The sequence below is a fragment of the Meriones unguiculatus genome, chromosome 9, assembly GCF_030254825.1.
Source record: "Meriones unguiculatus strain TT.TT164.6M chromosome 9, Bangor_MerUng_6.1, whole genome shotgun sequence".
NCBI classification, from domain to species: domain Eukaryota; kingdom Metazoa; phylum Chordata; class Mammalia; order Rodentia; family Muridae; genus Meriones; species Meriones unguiculatus.
This window is the reverse complement of record NC_083357.1, coordinates 60,030,797-60,050,670: the sequence shown is the minus strand read 5'-3', so window position 1 is coordinate 60,050,670 and position 19,874 is coordinate 60,030,797. Positions and strand designations below refer to the sequence as shown.

General features: G+C 35.1%; 1 protein-coding gene across 2 annotated transcripts in view; it reads left to right on the top strand.

Annotated features, from left to right (window-relative positions):
* The window catches only part of Ints6 (integrator complex subunit 6), a 75,190-nt gene that overhangs the window by 6,595 nt on the left and 48,721 nt on the right, over window positions 1–19,874 (top strand). For both annotated transcript variants that reach the window (XM_021658348.2, XM_021658347.2), the window contains exon 4: window positions 15,083–15,172. In XM_021658348.2, the coding sequence (XP_021514023.1) occupies window positions 15,083–15,172 (90 nt within the window). The remainder of the gene's footprint in view (window positions 1–15,082; window positions 15,173–19,874) is intronic.

The following is a 19,874-nucleotide window of genomic DNA, read 5'->3' as shown; positions in this document are numbered from 1 at the left end:
AGAATAGTAAATCTTGCCAGGCAGTAGTCCTAGCGCTGGAGGCAGTGGCAGGTGTATCTCTCTGACTTTGAGGCTAGCCTGGTATACAGAGCAAATTCCAGGACAAGGCAGGGCTCTTACACAGTGAAGCTCTGTCTTGAAAGACAACAACAACAAAAAATAGTCAATTTTTTGAGGAACTCTACATAGTTTCTTCCATAGTAATTACACAATTTTATATTGCTGGCAGTACTACTCTGACCCAACCAAACTTCACTAACCTTCTTTAGCCATCCTAATGGATGTGAAAGAATGCCGTTATCGTTTTGATTTGCATGTTTTTAGATCATTATTAAGCATTTTTTTTCATGTGCTGATTAGCCATTTATATACAGTCTTAGGAGATATGTTTATTTAAAGTCTTGAGTTAAACATGGACTCAAGACACAGGTATACGCACATATGGGGGATTCTGTTTGTTTTATATTCTGTTTGTTCAAAGTGTTGGAAGTTGAATTATGGCCATAGATACCCTAGGCAAGTACTCTGCCATTGAGCTACATTCCCAGCTTTTGGGGATTTTTTTATATGTTTTGTTTACTAACTGTCAGATAATTCCTACATCATCTGTCATTGTGTAGGTTATACTTTTTACACTGTTGATTATGCCCTTTTCGTGTGCAGGGTTTGTTTTTATGTAGTTGAGTCTGTTAACTTTTTTCCTGTACTTTTTCATGTCTATAAATGTTTACTTAATTGGAATTACTGAATCTTTTATTTTTTTAGAATGTATTTAGGGTTTTTTTTTATCTTATTTTCAGCTGATTTTTACATGCAGTGAATATAAAGGATCCAACTTTTGTATGTGTCTGTCTAGTTTCTTCAGCACTATTGGATAATCTTGGCAAGTCCTTTTCAAAAGCATTTTTAAATAAGTAGTAATGAGAGAGGATTTTACACTTAGTATTCTCCTCATATATGTATTGCTTTAGAGATGAGCAAACTGGATATGGAATGCTCAGTCTTGACTTTGTCATTAGATGACTATATAATGTTGAGCAATGATATTGTCACCATATTCTAAGTAAGCAACTATTGACTCATTGTACCCATATTACTATAGAATAAGTGAGATGTTTAAATCTAAGATATATATGTATATACATACATATACATATATATATACATATATATATAATATTTTAGGGACAAAACAGACTTTTTAAAAAGTAAAATGGGCATGGTGTCACAATGCAAACTTTTAATTTCAATCAAAGCAAGAATGCAGCCTGATCTGCATAGTGAAGTGCTGCCTCAAAAGACAAAACAAATCCAAAATAAGGATGTGCAGATCAATTTACTGTATTTTTTTTTTTCTCCTCTGTTTGAAATTACAATTGTAAAAGTCTGGTGCGCTTTAATGTTGGGTTCTATTATTACATGCTTTGAAATCTATTAGCATGTTGAGATTTTTTTTCCTTGTATTTTGTAGTTCATCCTAGGGAAGCAGGTGTGAGAGAAAATTAAACAATATGATTTTGTCAAAGTTGTCTTAATGGTAGTTGATTATTATGAGACTATTTTTAAAGAAATACATGGAATGGAAACTGGGTTACATATTGGGAAGACAGTTTAAAATTTTTTTCTTTATTATTATTTATTACAATTTATTCACTTTGTATCCTGGCTGTAGTTCCCTTCCTCATCTCCATCTGGTCCCACCCTCCTCTCTTCCCCACTCTTATCCCTCCCTTCATCCACTTATAGAGGAGGTCCTCTCTCCTACTATCTGACCCTAAACTATCAGCAGTCATCAAAGACTGTCTTGATCCTCCTTCTCTGTGGCCTAGTTAATCCACCTTGCCAGGGGGAGGCCACTGAATCCATGTCAGAGACAGCCCCTGCTCCCTTTACCAGGGAACCCACATGGAGACTGAGCTGCCCATGGGCTACATCTGAGCAGGGGGTCGAGGTCCTCTCCTTTCATGGATTTTTGTTGATTTATCAGTCTCTGCAGGATTCCCCTGAACCCAGATTTTTGGCTCTGTTGGCTTCTTTGTGGAGTTTCTGTCTTCTCCAGGTATTTCTATTTCCCCATTCTTTTATAAGATTCCCTGCACTCTGTCCAAAGTTTGGCTAAAGAGTCTCAGCATCTGCTTCAATACCCTAATGGGTAAAGTCTTTTAGAGGCCCCCTGTGGAATGTTTTTGTGCTGTTCCTTGTCTTCTACTTCTGATGAATATCCTTTTTGCCCTTCTGAATGAGTATTATATTAATTATATTATACCTCTTTTGGGAAGACATTTTTAAAGTAGTATGTTGAACAAAAACTAGATATGAATTTAGCTGACAGGTCATAGATGTGACAGAAGACATTTTCCTTGGATTTTTTGTTTTCTACAGGTCTGATTTGTACGGAGCTTTCAGGAGCTTATGTTACGTTATTTATTTATTTATATTTTATTTTATGTACATTGGTGGCTTGCCTGCATGTATGTCTATGTGAGAGTGTTGGATCCTGGAATTGCAGACAGTAGTGAGCTGCCATGTGGGTACTGGGGATTGAACCCCGGTCCTGTGGAAGAGCAGCCAGTGCTCTTAACTGCTGATCCATCTCTCCATCCCTGAGCTTGTGTATTTTTTTTTCCAAAAAAGTTGCTGCTACAGGTTTATTTATTTATTTATTTATTTGTAAATCTGTTTTCTAAACACTCAAGAAATTACGTGGTTTTGGCATATCAGAAGAAAATGACAGAATGGGACATCACTGTGTTCTAAATTGTCTAGGATGTCTTAAATACAAGAGGCAAATAAATTCTATACAGTAAAGTAAAAGGCCAAGAGAGCTACTGAAGTATCTGCATGAAGCTTCTGCTGACCCAATGTGTTTAGCTGATTTTAGGTAGTTTAAGGCTAAACACTAAAAATTGTTTAGCCTTCTTATAATATGTTATAGGTTCTTTGAGAAGTGTGTGCCATAATTATGCCATCGTTTGTAATTTGAAATTTAAATTTATTTTTCAGCCATGATAGACATGAGAAGATTCTGACATTTATGCTCTAAAATGCCTTGGGAGGTTTATTATTATTATCATTATTTTGGATGTTTTCTTTAGAAGACAAATGCTTATATAATGACTCCATTTTTTTTCCATTTTTAAAATTTGATTTTCTTATATAAACTATTTTTTGTAACTTAATTTATATAATTATATAATTATGCATGTTCTACTGATTATAAACATAATACAGAATTTTTGGTTTTGTATTGCTTTTCTTTGTTTCTGTATGCTTTAAAATTACATTTACTTATTTATTGGGGGACAAAATAGCCTTTTGGAGTTTAGAGAGAGAATTTGTAGAATTTGGTTCTGTTCTTCCACCGTGAAGTCCCAATAGATTGAACTCAGGTCAGGCTTTGCTACCAAGCACCAGCTGAGCCATCTTACTTGTTCTCCCCTCAACCTCCCACCCTGTTTTTTTTGTTGTTTTGTTTTGTTTTTTTGCTTTTTTTTTTTTTAATCAAGCTCTTAATGTGTCAGACTGCCTTGAATTCACTATGTAGCTGAGGATCATGAACTTTCTTATAAAAGATTGACATATTTATTGTATGCATATTTGCTAGTGCCTCTGTGTATATATATATGTACTTCATTTCTGTCTGGTACCTTGGCTTTGGATTCTCTAGAACTGAAGTTAAGGAAAGTTGTAAACTGCTGTGTGGATACTAAGATCCAAACCTGGGGCCTCTGCAAGAGCAGAAAGTGCTGTTAACTACTGATTTATCTCTAGTTTGATCTTGATATTTTGATTCTCCTGCCTCCACCTCCTGAGTGCTGTGTTCCACCATGCAGGTTTGTATGGTGCTGGGGATTGAACACAAAGCTTTGTGCATGCTAGGAAAGCACTCTATTGAACTATAGTTTGAGCCCCTGCTTTAGTTTCTTCATTGTTTTTATTTTCTACTCCAACCTTTTTATTTAAGGTTAGTGAATTTTTATTTACTCTTGAGCAGTATTGCATCTTCTGACAACTTTTTGTTTTTGTGGTTTAGTGTATCTTAGATTTGTAGAAGAAATACCCTGAAAAATTTAAATGCTTAATTTATTTCAACTTATGAAACATTGGAACATCTCAAAAGATTGTAATTGATTTGAAGTAGTCATACATAACTTATGGTTACTTATAATTTAATGAGTATTATTCCAAGGTAGAGTCAGCAGATTTTCTGTTATTCTGTCAAAAGATCCACTATGAAGTCTTGCAATTCCTGTTTGAAAATAACATTTTATTTAGCTGTTACATTTAACCTTTTGTGTAACATTTTATCTAAATATTAATTGTTACCTTAATTGCTTCCATTTCTCCTCCACTTTGGGTTTAAGGACAAGGTTATAATAATAAATTTTACAGTTGTGTGTGTGTGTGTGTGTGTCTGCTGATCCATCTCCCTGGACCAAGGCAGTTAATAGAATTTTTGTTTACACATTTTAACATTTTACTTTATGATTTAGGTAGTTAATATACAGCTAATAACTTGTCAGTTAATTAGCTGATCTTCTCATGTAAGCCAGCCAGTAATAGGCCTTCAATAATAACTTCCCTAGACAGCTTTGTAGTTTGGTAACTGTTATGGTTTCTTTTTGTCTAAGATGGTTTTGAAAATATTTAAGCCAAGCCTTCTGTTTCGAGTCAGAAAAATTTGACTAAAGGCTTGTGTTTGGATATCCGCCATTCTGGTGATTTCCTGGCAAGCCCTGTAGCCTCTCATCCTACCTTTCCACCAGGAAAACTGAATAGAAGAGCGCAGCATGACTGCTGTGAATGTTGAGTGATGTGTAATGTAATTACTGTAATGTAATCTAGTTTGTAAATATTCATTTGGATTTTAAAAACTGAAATAATGGGAACCTAGTTTCAGTTTATTCCTGCTTTTCTCTCTAGAATATTGAGAGAAAACCAAAACCAAACAACAAAATCTCCAACTTTATTTGTAAAGTATACATGTTGGTTTGTCACACTTAACAGTTTGTTTTGACAAGTCCTTTAATCTCCTATCTTCAAATTTCTCATCCATAAAATGTCAGTGCCGATCTTGAAAGTTTTGTAAGGATTAGAAATAATGTATGTTAATCAACCTGTAAAATAACTACCTGGCATGTGGTAGGAACTCAGCTGATAAAGGACCATTATCCTCATTGTTAAGGAAAACACCAGGATTATAAAAGCTTTTTAATGTGAATCTATAGGATCTCTGTTATACACTGTCTGCTCTCACCACAGGAGGCTGTCCATTACTTCCTGCTGAAGTCATAGTTTTTGCTGTAGGGAACTTGTTTCTTGGTTTTAATTTTGAGTTTCAATATGTTCTAAAAATATATTTTAAAAAACTTAACTGAAGTCTTTCATTAAATCTTCATCTATCTTTCAAAAGCAGTTTCATACCAATAGTCACATGCAAACATACTTGTGAATTTCAAAATAAGAAACACCTTTAGTCCTCTCACATCATTTTATTTCTAGGACGACATTTTGGAACTCCCATTGGTGATGGTTAGCATGGGATAGGTTAGAAGGCAACTTTATCCAAGGAGGTCGAGTGTATGATGTTCCCATTTTGTGGCTTTGTAGGGAAAAGCTATTAATGGGAGAAACCTATGAATGACTTTTTAAGTAGGAAGTGTATTTTTGGTATATACTATTTGAAATTTAGTTACTTATATATTAAGATACTGTTGTATGTGGAAAAGACCTTTTGTTCTGTCAGCTAAGTGACTTTTCATAATGAAAACTTATTCTAATCCTTATATACTTTTTGTAATCTGAACCTTAAGAGACCATGGACTCTTTCCTGTTTGTTTTGCCCAAATATAGTATGGGCCTAACAAGGATCTTCCTTTCTACAAAACTTAATTAATTGTTTTAAGTATGTGAGCAAAGATCATTGTAATATTCCCTGTTAGATAATAGTTTATGATTAATGAATGACAAAATTGATATTGGTCTATTAAGACATTTTCTTAGTCTTAAAACTGTTGTAAGAAATAGAAAACATAAACTTTTCTTAGGGGTATTTTGGAACTTCAAGATTAAAAACTTCAAATATAATTAAAGTTAAAAACAATTATTTTAAATAAGAAAGTTAATTAAGATGATTGAGTATTCAGAGTACTGAGAAAAGTTAGGCTGCAAATACAGTGGATGATGGCACAAAGGTTGTGCTCATGAGATGGCAAGGCATAATGCTTTTGAATTGTCAGGATTTAGCTAAACAGATAATTTTCATGGCCTTTGGTAATGCCTAAATTGTGATAGTTCATGTTCAGTAAGTTAGAAGAGATCACATGCAGAAAAATAGTCCTAACTGGAAGATTAAAAGGTCTTTGTTTTAATTTTTATGGTGTAACCTTATTAACCACAGTAGATAATGTCTGATCTCAAGTAAGGTTCTTTTGAATGCAGGTTCTAACTGAAAAAGTGTTATATCGTGTTCATAGAGTTTCTGTTAGAATGAAATGTATATAGTAAGATTTTAAAGTTGCAGTCTGTATTTTCACAGATAGTGACACCTGTTCTTTATGGCCTATATTAATATGCTAAAGCCAGTGTCTGTTTTCTTTGGGCAGCTAAGAAGGCTTATAGACATTTTGGGAGTACTGTGGGGTTATTACTTCATGCTGCTTGCCTGTACTGTATGAAGCCTTGAATTTGGCCTCTGGAACTATAGAACAGATAATAAAACGGTTTTTGAAAGATAGGCCTGGATAGGAAACTAAATTAAAAGCCATTAAAAAAAAAGCCCTAAAAAGCCTTGAAACTAACTGTATCTTACCCAGTTAAGATTTACTTTCAACCCTCTCATATGAAAATTAATACAATTGTGGTGAACTTCTTTTCCTTATGTAAAGCTTTGTTACTAGTTTTTGTGATGTGTAACATATCAACTAGTTTCTCACTATATAGAAAGCTGTTGCAAAATTCCAAGTTATTTAAAAATTTTTAATTTAAAAAAGTGAAAATTATTCTGTGTGTATAGGTGTTTGGGGTGTATTTATGTCTGTATCACATGTGTGCCTGGTGCCCTTGTTGGCCAGAAGAGAGCGTTGAATTTCTTGAAATGAGTTATGGATGTTAGCCCTCATGGAATTAAACCATGGTCCTCTAGAAGAACAGCCAGTGCTCTTAACTGTTGAGCTGTCTCTCTAGGACTCCTATGTTTTTGTTTTTTAAAACAGTAATGTGCGTAAATTTATTCTTTTGAAGGCCTGTTTGTGGTGTGGATGTTTAGAGAGAAGTAACCAGAATCATCCTACTTTGTCATACAATCAAGATCTGCTTGCTAGTGTTGAGATTACATTTGATTGCTGAGCTCAAGAAATGAGTTAGGAGGCTGGTCCGATAGATGGTCCGGAAGTTAAGAGCACTGTCTGCTCTTTGAGAGGACCTAGTCAATTCCCAGCACCTACATGACAGCTCAAAGCCATCTGTAACTTCAGTCCCAGAGGACTTGACACCCTGGGGTACCAGGCATACACATGGTATATAGACTTACATGTGGGCAAAACACCCATATACATAAAATAAAATAATAAAAGATTTTGCCAGGTAGTGTCTAGATTCTGTGGTAGTGAGCAACCCAAGGAGATCATTAAACTTGTGGATAGGATAGACAGATCTGGGTGAGGCAAATTGAGTTTTAATCTTCTTGTCTTCTTTACCAGACTTTGGAAACATGTTTACATCTTTGCATTTATTTTATCTATTGTCATCTAACAATTTGCAGCGTTAATTTTTCCCACATTAATTTCACCTTTTATTCCCTGTAATAAAATTGGCATATTAGGTTTTTTATCCATAATATTAGCATTTCTTTAGTAAAATTATCCTCGCACCTTCATTTCTCTTTCTGTGCCAGTGTAAATTCTGTTTGCCTGCTACTACTTTTTAGGAATTACCAAAATGAATTTGTTAATCTTTTTCAAACTTTAGGATCCATTTAAATGTAAACCCCAAATTCTGTTTAAATTATTAAATTAGGCTTATCATTTGTTCCTTAAGTTAGCTTTTCACAAAGTCAAGCATTAGTAATTCTTTAATTTTATGGTGAAGGTTATTTGTTTTTATTATTTATTTTAAATTAAGTTCCAGAATAGAATTACCTAGTTACTATTGATATAAATGTGTTACATCTCCCTACTTTTTTTTTTCTTCTAGAGTTTGAGTCAGTACTTTTGCTCAAACCTTTTTATTCCATGTTTTCAATGCTGTTGTATTTTCCACATAAGAAATTACAGGGCTGAAAGAGGGATACAAATCTATATTAGAATTAACTTGAAAATCTTTCTTTGAGTTTACAATTTTAACATTTTTTTCTTAATTATGTGAAGATGCTAAGTTTTTGTGCAGTAGCTTTTTCTGTTTTGTTTTGATGCATGATCTTAATAAACGTAGCTTCATTGGCCTTCCACTGGCAAAGTAGCCTTCCCGCAGCCAGATATATGCAAGGATTACAGCTGTTAGATGCTAGGCCCAACATAGACTTGGAACGTTTTTAAAGTTTTATTTTTTAATCTTAAGCGTTTTTAACTTTCATGAGTATTTGGGATTTCTTAGTAAACGTCTAATCATTTTAAATGTTTAAGATGTGTTAAGAATAGAATAAGCAACCTTGGCTAATGAGTTTCTAATATATCCTTAATGTATAGTGAGCTGTACCTTTTCTCTGTGTAACAGAGCTCTGGCTGTTCTGGAACTCACTGTGTAGACCAGGCTGGTCTCAAACCCACAGAGATATGCCTGCCTCAGCCTCCCGTAGTGGTGGGATTAAAGGTATGTGCCACCATTCCCGGTTTAAACATGCTATTTTAAAAGCATAGTTTAAGATGAGTGCTTTAGAGGCTGTAGTGATGGCTGAGTGGTTAAGAGCATTGGCTGCTATTGTAGAGGACAGAGCATCTATGTGGCAGGTCACAACTGTTTATAATGCTAATTTCAGGGGATCCAGCCCTGTCTTCTGACTTCTTTAGGTTGCAGATATGTAAGTGGTATGCATACATGTGGGCAAAATACTCAGACATAAAATAACAAATCTTAAGAAAAAAAATTGACTAGAGTTTGATATATTACAGAAAATTGTGCCACAGCATTTGAGATTTTAATAAAAAGTTCAGGTTCTAAAACATAAAACTTACCATTTTGGTTTTAGAATATTGACTCTGGAAGTAAGACTTTGAAATCTTTATTAACTTCAGTAATTATATTTTGTTTGGGATCTATAATTAGCCAGTTATATACCCATCTTCATAATTTAATGAACCTAACCCTTTGGAAAGAGTAGCAGTATTTTATGTTCAGGAACGTTTGTTGATTATTCTCAAGTCATATCTGTTCTACTTTTTGGTTTTAGAAAGGGTTTCTCTGTGTAGCCCTTAGATATGGAACTTAGAGATCTTACTGCCTCTGCCTCCCCAAGTGCTAGGATTAAAGGTGTGTGCCACCACACCCAGTTCTTGCTCTACTTTTTAACATTTCTTTACTTATGGCTGTTTATTTGAAGAAGAAGTTTTAGATTGAAGAAAATCAGGAGCTATTTTTAGAAATTAAAAATTTGCTGCTTTTGGTGATAGCTTTTGCTGAGGGATATACATTTTAATATCTTATTTGCTTATTTGTAGGCATTTCTTCCTGTCATGTAGGAAAACGCTGAGACTGATAGACTGAGTAATAGGTATGGGTTAATACGGAAAGGTGCTGTGGTAGGAGAGGCAGAGAGCTAACCTCTTGGTTCACATTTTTCCTTCAATAGGAGCTGCAACCATAGCAAAATGGTAGTCAGGCTCTTAGCTGTGCACATATATGGAATGTGGTGACATAGTAAGAAAACTTGGGCCACTAGGGCAGGAGCACATATGGCCACAGCATTTTGTACTGAGTGCTCAGAACTAGTTTTCATTTGCTTCAGATTAATTAGCACTGGTTTAAGAGCACAATAAGAATCTATGCTTCCATTGCTTTTTCAGGATTTCGAATTAAACAAACTCAAATTAAGTGCTTTTGTATGCATTCTGATAAGAATATAAATATGAAATAGTCTTCTAAATATAAGATCGGAGAACTAAAGAGTATAGGCTTGGCATCAGCTTATAACACATTGGATTTAAATAGAATTCTAATACAGACTTATTGAGTGCAAAATTTCTTTGTGTTTTAAAACATGTAAAATATTTGATGCTGATAGGTAACTAAAGCTTTTAATTTGATGGCATGAATAATATTGACAGAGAAAGTGTCAACTTTTTATTCAGCCATTGAGAGTAAGTGCTGTGAAAAACGGGAGGTTTTGTGGGGAACTGTATATGAGGAAACTACTGCAGCAGCCCTTCCTGCTACTGTTGGTAATTTGAAACTCAGGCGAAATGAGCTCCTTCATTTCTAATGTGCATAGGGATTTTCACCCTGAAGAAGTAAAAGCACTCCATTTGTATATTATAGATTACCTTTAGTTAGTTTCTAGTTTTGTAATTATTTGTGAGTTTGTGTGTATGAGAGAGAGAGAGAGAGAGAGAGAGATATTTTTGCTTAGTTCATAGAAGGATCTTCCCTATTAGAGAGGGGAATAATTAGTGCCAAGATGATTTTTTTCTGTCTTTGATCTTTATGTAGATTTCCCCAAAACTTAAAGACATTAATATTATTTATTCATGTGTGTGTCTGTGGGTGCACTATGGAAGTGTTTTGTTTGTTCATTTGTTTGTTTTTTGAGACATGGTTTCTCTGCGTAGCTCTGGCTGTTCTGCAACTCACTGTGTAGACCAGACTGGCCTGGTCTGCCTGCCTCTGCCTCTTGAAGGCTAGAGTTAAAGGCATGTGCCGCCTGGCTGGAAGTTGTAGTTTTTGTAAATAATTATTCCTGTATATTGTGGTTTGTTTTATGTTGAGAGAAGATGTATTGATTTATATGTAAAAAACAAAACAAAAGAAAAACTGCTACAAAATCACAGAACAGGAAACTAATAAGAGGACAATTGTGGGCTGTGCAGCTCAGTAATAGATGCGTGTATCGTGTGTGAGACTCTGGTCTGTTCTGTCACCAGCACTGCAAAATCTACAGATAACAAACAGCAGTTTGATCATAGTCGCATTCTCTGGTTGGATGCAGCACAAACCAGGTTGTTGCACAACTTGTGTGCTACCCACATAACTTATTTTTGTTTTATTTGTTGTGTTTTTCATGTATGTTTGGAGATCATAAGATAGCTATTGGGAGTGGCTCACTGGTAGATTTTCTCCTTTGACTGGGAATCTTACTCAAGGCATCAGGCTTGACAGCAAGTGCCTACCTGCTGTGCCATCTTGCGAGCCCAAATACAACTTCTTGATGCTGTGGAATAGCTATGATTTACAGTTTAAGTTCTGGCTTTTGCAGCTTATTAATCTTACTAGCACATCTTGAATTATACCATTTCATCTGCCTGAAAATTTGACTTTTAGAATGTAAGTGCTTTATGTTGTTGCCAAGATCTGCAGTAGTACAATAATTTCTGGCATGGCTTTTGAGAGTGTAGTAAAAGACTAGTAAAATTGCAGCTGACAGTTTTTTGTTATAGAAAAACCCATTCACATTCTCCTTTGAACTATAAATTATCTGTAGATTATAATGCCTAATTCCTTGTAAATTTTGTGTGAATTATAGTTGCATTGCTGAGGGAATGACAGGGAAAAATAGACAACATATGCAATATAGACACAGTTTATTTTTTTTTCTGAACAGTTGTTAGCTGTTGAATCTGTACATGCAACTAGTAGGAAATCTACTTCATGGGGGAAAAGGTCAACTATTTGGAGTGAGCATCATACACAAAGGTTGTAATATAAGGTAGCTTTTTGCTACTTAATTAAAAAGTTGGCCAATTCTCTGGCCTATAAAAGTTAATTTGCATTGGGCTTATGATAGAATAAAAACAAAACTAAGTGAAACAATAGTAAGCAATATTAGGTTATCTATATAGTATTATTTTTAAAGGCTTGTTTATGTGTATGACTGTTTTGCTTTCATGTAAGTATGTGTACCATGTGTATGCCTGGTGCCCATAGAGCTTAGAAGAGGGCATTAGGCCTTCCTGGAACTAGTTACAGATTGTTAGTCATCAAATTGGTGCTGAGAACTGCACCCAGATCCTCTGCAAGAGCCACAAGTGCTCTTAACTTCTGACCTATTTCTCTTGTTCCCAACTAGATGATATCTATTTTAAATCATAAGTAAAAGAAAAAAACATCCAACAAAAGTTTAGTATCTAAATCATTAAAAAATAACGTCTGCACATATGCATGTGTCTTTACACACATGCCATGCATGATCAGGAATAATTTTTTGGGACTCTCTCTTCTACAACATGGATCCTGGAGATATTGTCAGGCTTGGCGTTTACTTGCTGGTGCATCTCCATGGTGCTCTTTTAATCTACAGTACAGTAGTGTTATGTTCTCATTGTTGTGAAAGTGGTATCTATATCATTTCTTTTTTCTTTCTTGAGAGAGCTTTTTTTTATGTTGTTCAGGCTACCCCTGACACATTCTGTGGTATCAAAGCCTACTAACTCAGGTGTCTCACAGATATGCTATGGCTGGACTTTATATATACTCTACAAAACCACTGAAAACCCCAAGTTTATTTGAAAGAATGTTTATCGTAATATAAAACTCAAAATTTTTACTATTGGATTTTGTAGAAAGGAAGGTTTGGCTACTGAAGGCCTTAGTAATAAGGAAGACTTCATGGAAGAACAGATTTAAACTGGGTCTTTTGGAATAAGTAGGAATTGGTTAGGTTTTTAAATAAGGAATATAACAAGCCTTTTACTGAGTGAGACAAGACTGAGGTAGAGATGGACATTGTTAATATGTGGCTTCGTGAGAAGACCTGAATTTAGAATTGAGTTCTACTGTGACTGGTGCAAGAAGCAGTAGAATGTAATGCTTTCCAAAATGCCTTCTATCTAACATACAAAGGGAAGTTAGTAATTATGTTTTCTTTCTAGAAGGTTCTTGAGTTGTTTGTTTGTTTTTTCAAGACGGGGTTTCTCTGTGTAGCTTTGGCTGTCTTGGACTCGCTTTGTAGACCGGGCTACCCTTGAACTCAGAGAGATCTGCCTGCCTCTGCCTCCAGAGTGCTGGGATTAAAGTATGCACCACCCTGCCCAGCTTTCCCGAGATAGTTTAATGCTGTTGTGTATTTAGAATCAATCTCTCTGTGTTTCTCTGTCTCTGTCAGTCTTTCTGCCTGTCTCTGTCTGAGTGTATATAAAATTTGGGATGTGGATGTGGAGATCAGAAGTCAATAATAATTCATTTCTCAGTTTCTTCTCCACCTTATTTCTTGGGGACAGAGTCTCTCAGTAAACTCAGAGCTCACCTATTTGGCTAGATTGTCTGCCCTGCAAACCCAAGGGATCATTTTGTTTTTGTCTCCTCAATGTTGGAATTATCATTGACTAGCTTTTAAAAAAAATGTATGTTATTCCAAAGGTGGGGTTCTAACCAACAGAAGATTTCACTTTCTTTTCTTTTCTTTTTTTTTTTTTTTAGATTTCACTTTCTAATAACATTTTTTCTTTGACATCAATTTGAGAAATTGTGCTACTTACAACTTTTCATGACTTCATCAAAGTACTTAATCTCCTCCGTTATGATGATTAGATTATAACCATATAACTGTAACTATAAATTTATTCAGCAGGTAGTGAGTATGGGCTAATGAACTATACATGATTTATGCATATAATCCTTTACTATTAGGTGTGGTTTGTGGACATCAGCATCTCTCAGACTGGTCTCATAAACACTGAATGAACAACTACATTTTACCAAGTAATTCCTATAATTACTAAACTTTGTCATATCCTTTTGTCAGATCCAATAAAACCATTCAATTTTTTGCCGATGATGATAACAGAGTATTTAATGTCTTTGAATTTACCCCCTTTCTTTTTTGAGATACGGGTTTTATTATGTTGCTCAGGCTAGCCCTGAACTTTGCTTCAGTGTCTTGAGCTATGGAGACTGTGTGGTTATGCATCACTCTGTGTAAGCATCTTCAGTTTCAAACAAGCTTTGTCTTCTAAAATGTCTATGTCCTGGAAGTCACTTGTCTTCCTGAATCAGTTTCTTAGTGCTAGAATTTCAACTGTGTACTGCAGTCACAGGTGTGTACCACCGTATTCTGCTCGTACTATCTTTCTTATTCCAATTTGTACCATACTTGATCTTAGTCAAAAGGCTGAAAAGGGATTATTATCATCGTTTTGACAGCTTCGGGGGGGGGGGAACAAAACCAAATACCAGAATTCAGCTATTAGGATACCATTTAAGAAATTAAATATCGGGGTTAGAGAAATGGCTCAGTGGTTTAAGAACATTTTCTGCTCTTCCAGGTTAGGGTTCAATTCCCAGTACCCACAGTTGTCTACAACTCTAGTTTCAGGGCATCTGAACAGCTTTTCTGTTTTCCTTTGGCCTCTGTGGCACCAACCACACACATGGTGCACGTGCATGCATGCAGGCCAAACACTCCTACACGTAATACAAAATTTCAAAACTTCTTTGAGGTATATAAATACAAATGCACACTGTAAAATGGAAGCATGAGAATGTATAAAGCATGAGAAATCCATGTTCGCCTCTCTAATTAGTATGTATTCTAAAAAGATTGTTTTTAAATGTGCACACAGGTATCTATTATGTAAATTTTACTACTAGGAGAAGTGGTGTTAGTGAGATGGTGCAGTGGTTAGGGCATTTGACTACTGAGCCTGACAAACTGATTTGATTCTCAGGTCCCATTTGGTAGGAGAGAACAGATGCTCACAGTTTGTCCTCCAGCCTCCACACATACTCTGACATTTGAGTACACACACACACACACAAAGTAAATTAAATGCAATAAAAAATGTTTTAAAAGTGAAAATGGAGATGGTATGCATTCCAGGGGGATTGTGGACATTCTGTTCTAAGATTGGCTTTGTAACTAAAAGTTAAGCCCTTGAGCCTTAATATTCTTTTTTTCTTTTTTCTTTTTTTTTTTCCTTTTTTTTTTTTTTGGCTTTAGGGAAGAAACCCTTTTTTCTTGGAGCCAGCAATAATAATTACAATCACTGATGGAAGCAAGTTGACTACTACCAGTGGTGTCCAGGATGAGGTAAGTCGTGTGTGTCACATGGGTTATACAGGTGAAACTGAAACCTATCTGTGTATGCCTATAATAGGATTGAATAGTTTGTAGTAAGAGTTAAAATAGTAATCCGTGCAGTTGATAATAAGCTATCTCCTGGGCTCATTGATCTTTGTTCATAGCAGTTGTCATTGTATTTTCTTGACTAGAAATCCTTTATGTGCAGAGTTTGTGTATACCCTCTGTTCCAATTAAAAACATCAGTTTTTATGTGAGGACAGCGTCAGTGTCTATATAGTAATGAATTTTGTTTTGATTTTGTTTTTCGAGACAGGGCTTCTCTTATAGCTCTGGCTGTCCTGTAACTCACTCTCTATGTAGACCAGGCTGGTCTAGAACTCATATTAATCTGCGTGCCTCTGCCTCCCTAGGGCTGGGATTAAAGGCATGTGCAGTCACCACCTGGCTGTAATAAAATTTTTGTTTTCAGGTTTAAAAGAACCCACAGAAACAGAATTCTAATAATTTTACTTATTTTAGTTGATTACTTACTGTGTTAGCTTTTAATCTATAGTCAGTAGACTGAGTTTGGGCATTTTGGTGAGGCAGCATTGGGGGGACTATGTATAGGAACAAGCTTCTTGTAAACAAAGGGACAGAAAGAGACTGCAGTCAAAAAACACTTTCAAGACTACTCCAGTGACTTAACTTTCTCCAGTCACACCCTATCTCTCAATGTTGCCACCATTTCCCAATAACACCCTGAGCTTGAGACCAAGACTTAATACATAGGCCTTTCATAGCCGTTTCATCCCCAATCATGTCAGTTATGTTTTTTACTAGAGTCGGGGCTGGAATACAGTAACACTAAGAATAGATTAGAAAGAGTGAAGATATTTTAACATTTGTTTTCTCTAAGTCATATGTAGCATAAATAATTTAGAGCTAATGTTATTTGCTCTGTCAGTGAATTGTGTGTGCTGTAGTATGATAAATTCATTAGATTAAAGAAAGCAAACTTTACAGTGTATCTACTATATCTGAATTGGTTTTTTTTTAATGTGCTTTTGTACACGTGTTCTTTTAAAGACTCATTATTGCTTGCATTTGCTCTTAGTGTCTGTGATATTTATTAGAGTTTGAAATGGGAAGAGTGCAGACTTTAAAGAGTTAGATTAAGATTTAGAATTAAAATAAAAATTTAGTTAAAGATTTGGAACTTATTTTCATTCCTTTGACGCTGGAATATAAATTACATGGAGTCAGAGCTTGTGGGTTTTATTCTTAATTCAAGTACTTCTAGCAGTGAACTTTGTACTAATTGACCTAATTTTCCCTTTACCTTATCAATGAAATAATATCAATAATTCTTGCTTTCCTTCATAAGGTTGTTGAAATGTGTAGAATAACATATATGAAAGTGTGTGGTGGGCTATAATTGCATCATTCCATCAAGAGACAATAGAACCACTGTAGAACTAAGATTACCTAATTTGACTTAAGGGGGAAATGCTAGAATTGCTTTGTTTCAGCAGTTAATATTAAAAAAGAATTTAGGAATAATTACTGAGGTAGCACTGAAAAAAGCAGTTTATAAACTATAATTAGATATTTTATAACTTGCTTAAAAGTAGAACTTAGTGAAGTGCTGAACTTTCTTAGACTTAGTTGACACATGTAGCCATTTATGGTCCTGCCACTCTTAGGAGTAGACAGACACCAATTATATCTATTACCACAAGCTTGAACTTAGAAATTCTCAAACTTTTTTCTCTCTTAACCATAATAATTTTAGTATTTGCATTCATGTTCATTTTGTAGAAATTCCAGGTCTTTTGATAGTTGTTTTTTACCTTAATAATTTTGATTAAACAGTTACTTTTATTTTCTGTTGTAAAATATACCTACCTGTAAAGTTATCCATTCAAGGCATTCTTTCTCTTGCCTTTGATGATGTAGTTTGTTTCTGAATATCTGGATCTGTTTTATTTATAAAAATCTGTTTATGGGACTTCTTCTAGCTTCAAAGCATCTTGAAACATATACAGGGCTGAAATTGTTGAACTTACTTTCTGTCACTGTGTCTTGCAAATAAGATTGAGGAGATTTTCCTGTGGACAGAGATCTTAACCTTTCTGTTCTTGTGTAATATTTAACATAGTACTAAGAGTAAAGTTTACATTAAAACTGTTAACAGATACTGATTTATTGAATGTGGTAGGAAACTTAAAATTTATTCCTATTGCTGGTTCTTACCTGAAGCAGATGGTTCATTTATTTTTAAGGCAAGCATTTTTGATCATGAAGTTGGAGCATAGGCCTGTGAATTATTTTGATACTAGGTTTGAGAAAGTCCTTGCTTGTTTCTTTCTCTATCTCTCTCTCTCTAGAGCCAATATTGTGGATTCAATCCAGGGCCTAGCTTATGCTAGGCAAGTGCTCTAGCATTGAATATATTTTGTGAATATGTGCATTTACATGTCTGCTCCATAGATGATCTGTGTTGTCATTTCTACCAGGGAATGTCAGTTTTGCCTTTATGGTTTTTCAATTCTTGTTTCTTTTGCCTTTGGTAAAGCTGGATTCTCTTTCTATATTTTTAAATGAGTAAATGTGTGATTAATTTCCACTTAAGGAATTTTACAGACTGTGTCAATATGATTTTTGGCAGTTCATGGCTGCTGGTTTTGTTTTTCATTTTTTAATTTTTTTGATAGACTGTAGCACTGTCGTCAAACTCAGATCCTCTTGCCTCTACCTCCCAAGTAGTTACATTATGGCATTACCACATTTGGTCAGCTCTGACTTGTTGATGTAACCTGTTGTGGATTTGTATGTTCCATGCTCATGATATCCTTTGCTTGAGAGGTGTGACATCTCCTGTGGTAGATCAAGTCTGTCTGTTCGTACAGAATGAGTGACCCTGTAGCTTTCACATAAACTTCATTGTGTATTATACATGAAGTTCATTTAGTCTTACCTTATAGTTTACAAATGAGATCAAAAGAAACAAAATGATTTGGTTGGGCTATGGTATTTGTTGTTGCCGCATCTATATTAGAATTAACCTAATTTATGACAGTATCTGAGCACAATGGTGCTTCCCCTCCTGCTTCTTGCTTCCATCTACCCAACACCTTTTTGATTCTGTTGTTGAATGTTTTTGGAATTTACCTCCTATTGTGTGTGTGTATGTGCTGGGCAAGCGAATGTACAGGTGTGTATACAGTCTAGAAGTTGGTGTTGGATTTCTTCTGTTGGTCTCTACCTTAGTTTTTGAGACAGGGTTTCTTTTTGAACCTGTAGCTCACTAACTGCGCAAAGGTGGTCAGCACATTTCAGGGATCCTCCTGCCTCCATCTCTATGCAGTGCTGGGCTTATAGGCACTCACTCTGCTGGCTTTTTAGGTGGATGCTGGGAATCTGAGCTCAGGTCCTTGTGCTTGTGGGACAAGTACTTAATCCACAGCCTATTTGAATTATTTTTCTATTTCAGCTTTTTATGCAAAGATATATATATGTGTGTGTGTGTGTGTGTGTGTATGCATATATATATATATATATTTCTGTTCTTGTTTAGTCTCTCATGAATAACTACTGAGTTGAGTATTTCTAGAAAATGAGTATGTAACAGGATAAATTTTGGTATTCTTTTTCATGACAGTGTTTAAGGAGTTTTTTGAGAGATAAAAGTTGTAATTTTTGTGTGTGTGTGTGAGAGAGATTCTAAGTATATGGAAGTACTGAAAAGGTGAACTCATCCCATCTCATTGACACTGCTACCTGTCATGCAACTGGCAATTCTTTGTAGCATATACAATCTAATTTGATCTAAAGATATTAGGATAACTAGGTATGGTGTGTGGCTTACTACATATATTTGTGAAATTTATAAAAAGGCCCAATATCAGATTGTTTTGAGCAATAAAAAATAGTTAATTGAAATATTTAGAACCATATTAAACATTGGCCTGAGTATCTACAGGCCAATTTTTTTACAACTTTTTTGTCAGAAGGATAATAAAGCTGCTGTGCACTCTGTGCGCTTAGCAGTTGTTGAGTTAGGAAAGGAGACTGATTGCTTTGTATTGTGGATGAAAATCTTGAGCTAGATGTGATCATTTTACATTAATTAAATGGAATTTACTGAGTCTAGGTTGTTGCTAGGTGACATAAGTATTGTCTAGGACTTCTGATGAATGTTTGGACTGATAGTTTAAATCTATTGTTCTGGCCTTTTCTCTCTCTCTCTCTCTCTCTCTGTGTGTGTGTGTGTGTGTATGTGTGCATGTATACAACCGTTTAGTAAAACTGGTTGTTTCCAGTATTTTCAGTTAAGGGAAAAGGGTTATTAACAGATTTGAGTTCTGATGCTATTCCTCTTGTTCTCGTGGTACTTACTTTTTAGTGTTGATAAATATTCCTGTGACCAAATACTCATAATGCTAATCACGTCAGTGTTACTGGTGTCTCAAAGTTTTGGTAAAATAACCAAATTATAATTAGAGCTGTTTGTTTTATTTACTCAAGTTTTTGAGATAGGGTCTCACTTTGAAGCCAAAGCCAAGGCTGACCTCAAACTCATGGAGTCTAGGCTGGCTTCAAATTTAGGGCAGTTCTTTTCAGCCTCAGCTTTCTGAGTACTGAAGTGAAAGTTGGAGATCACCATGCCTTGCTGAAAACGTGTTTGTTTGTTTTGTTTTGTTTACAAAGATCCTCTCAAGTACTG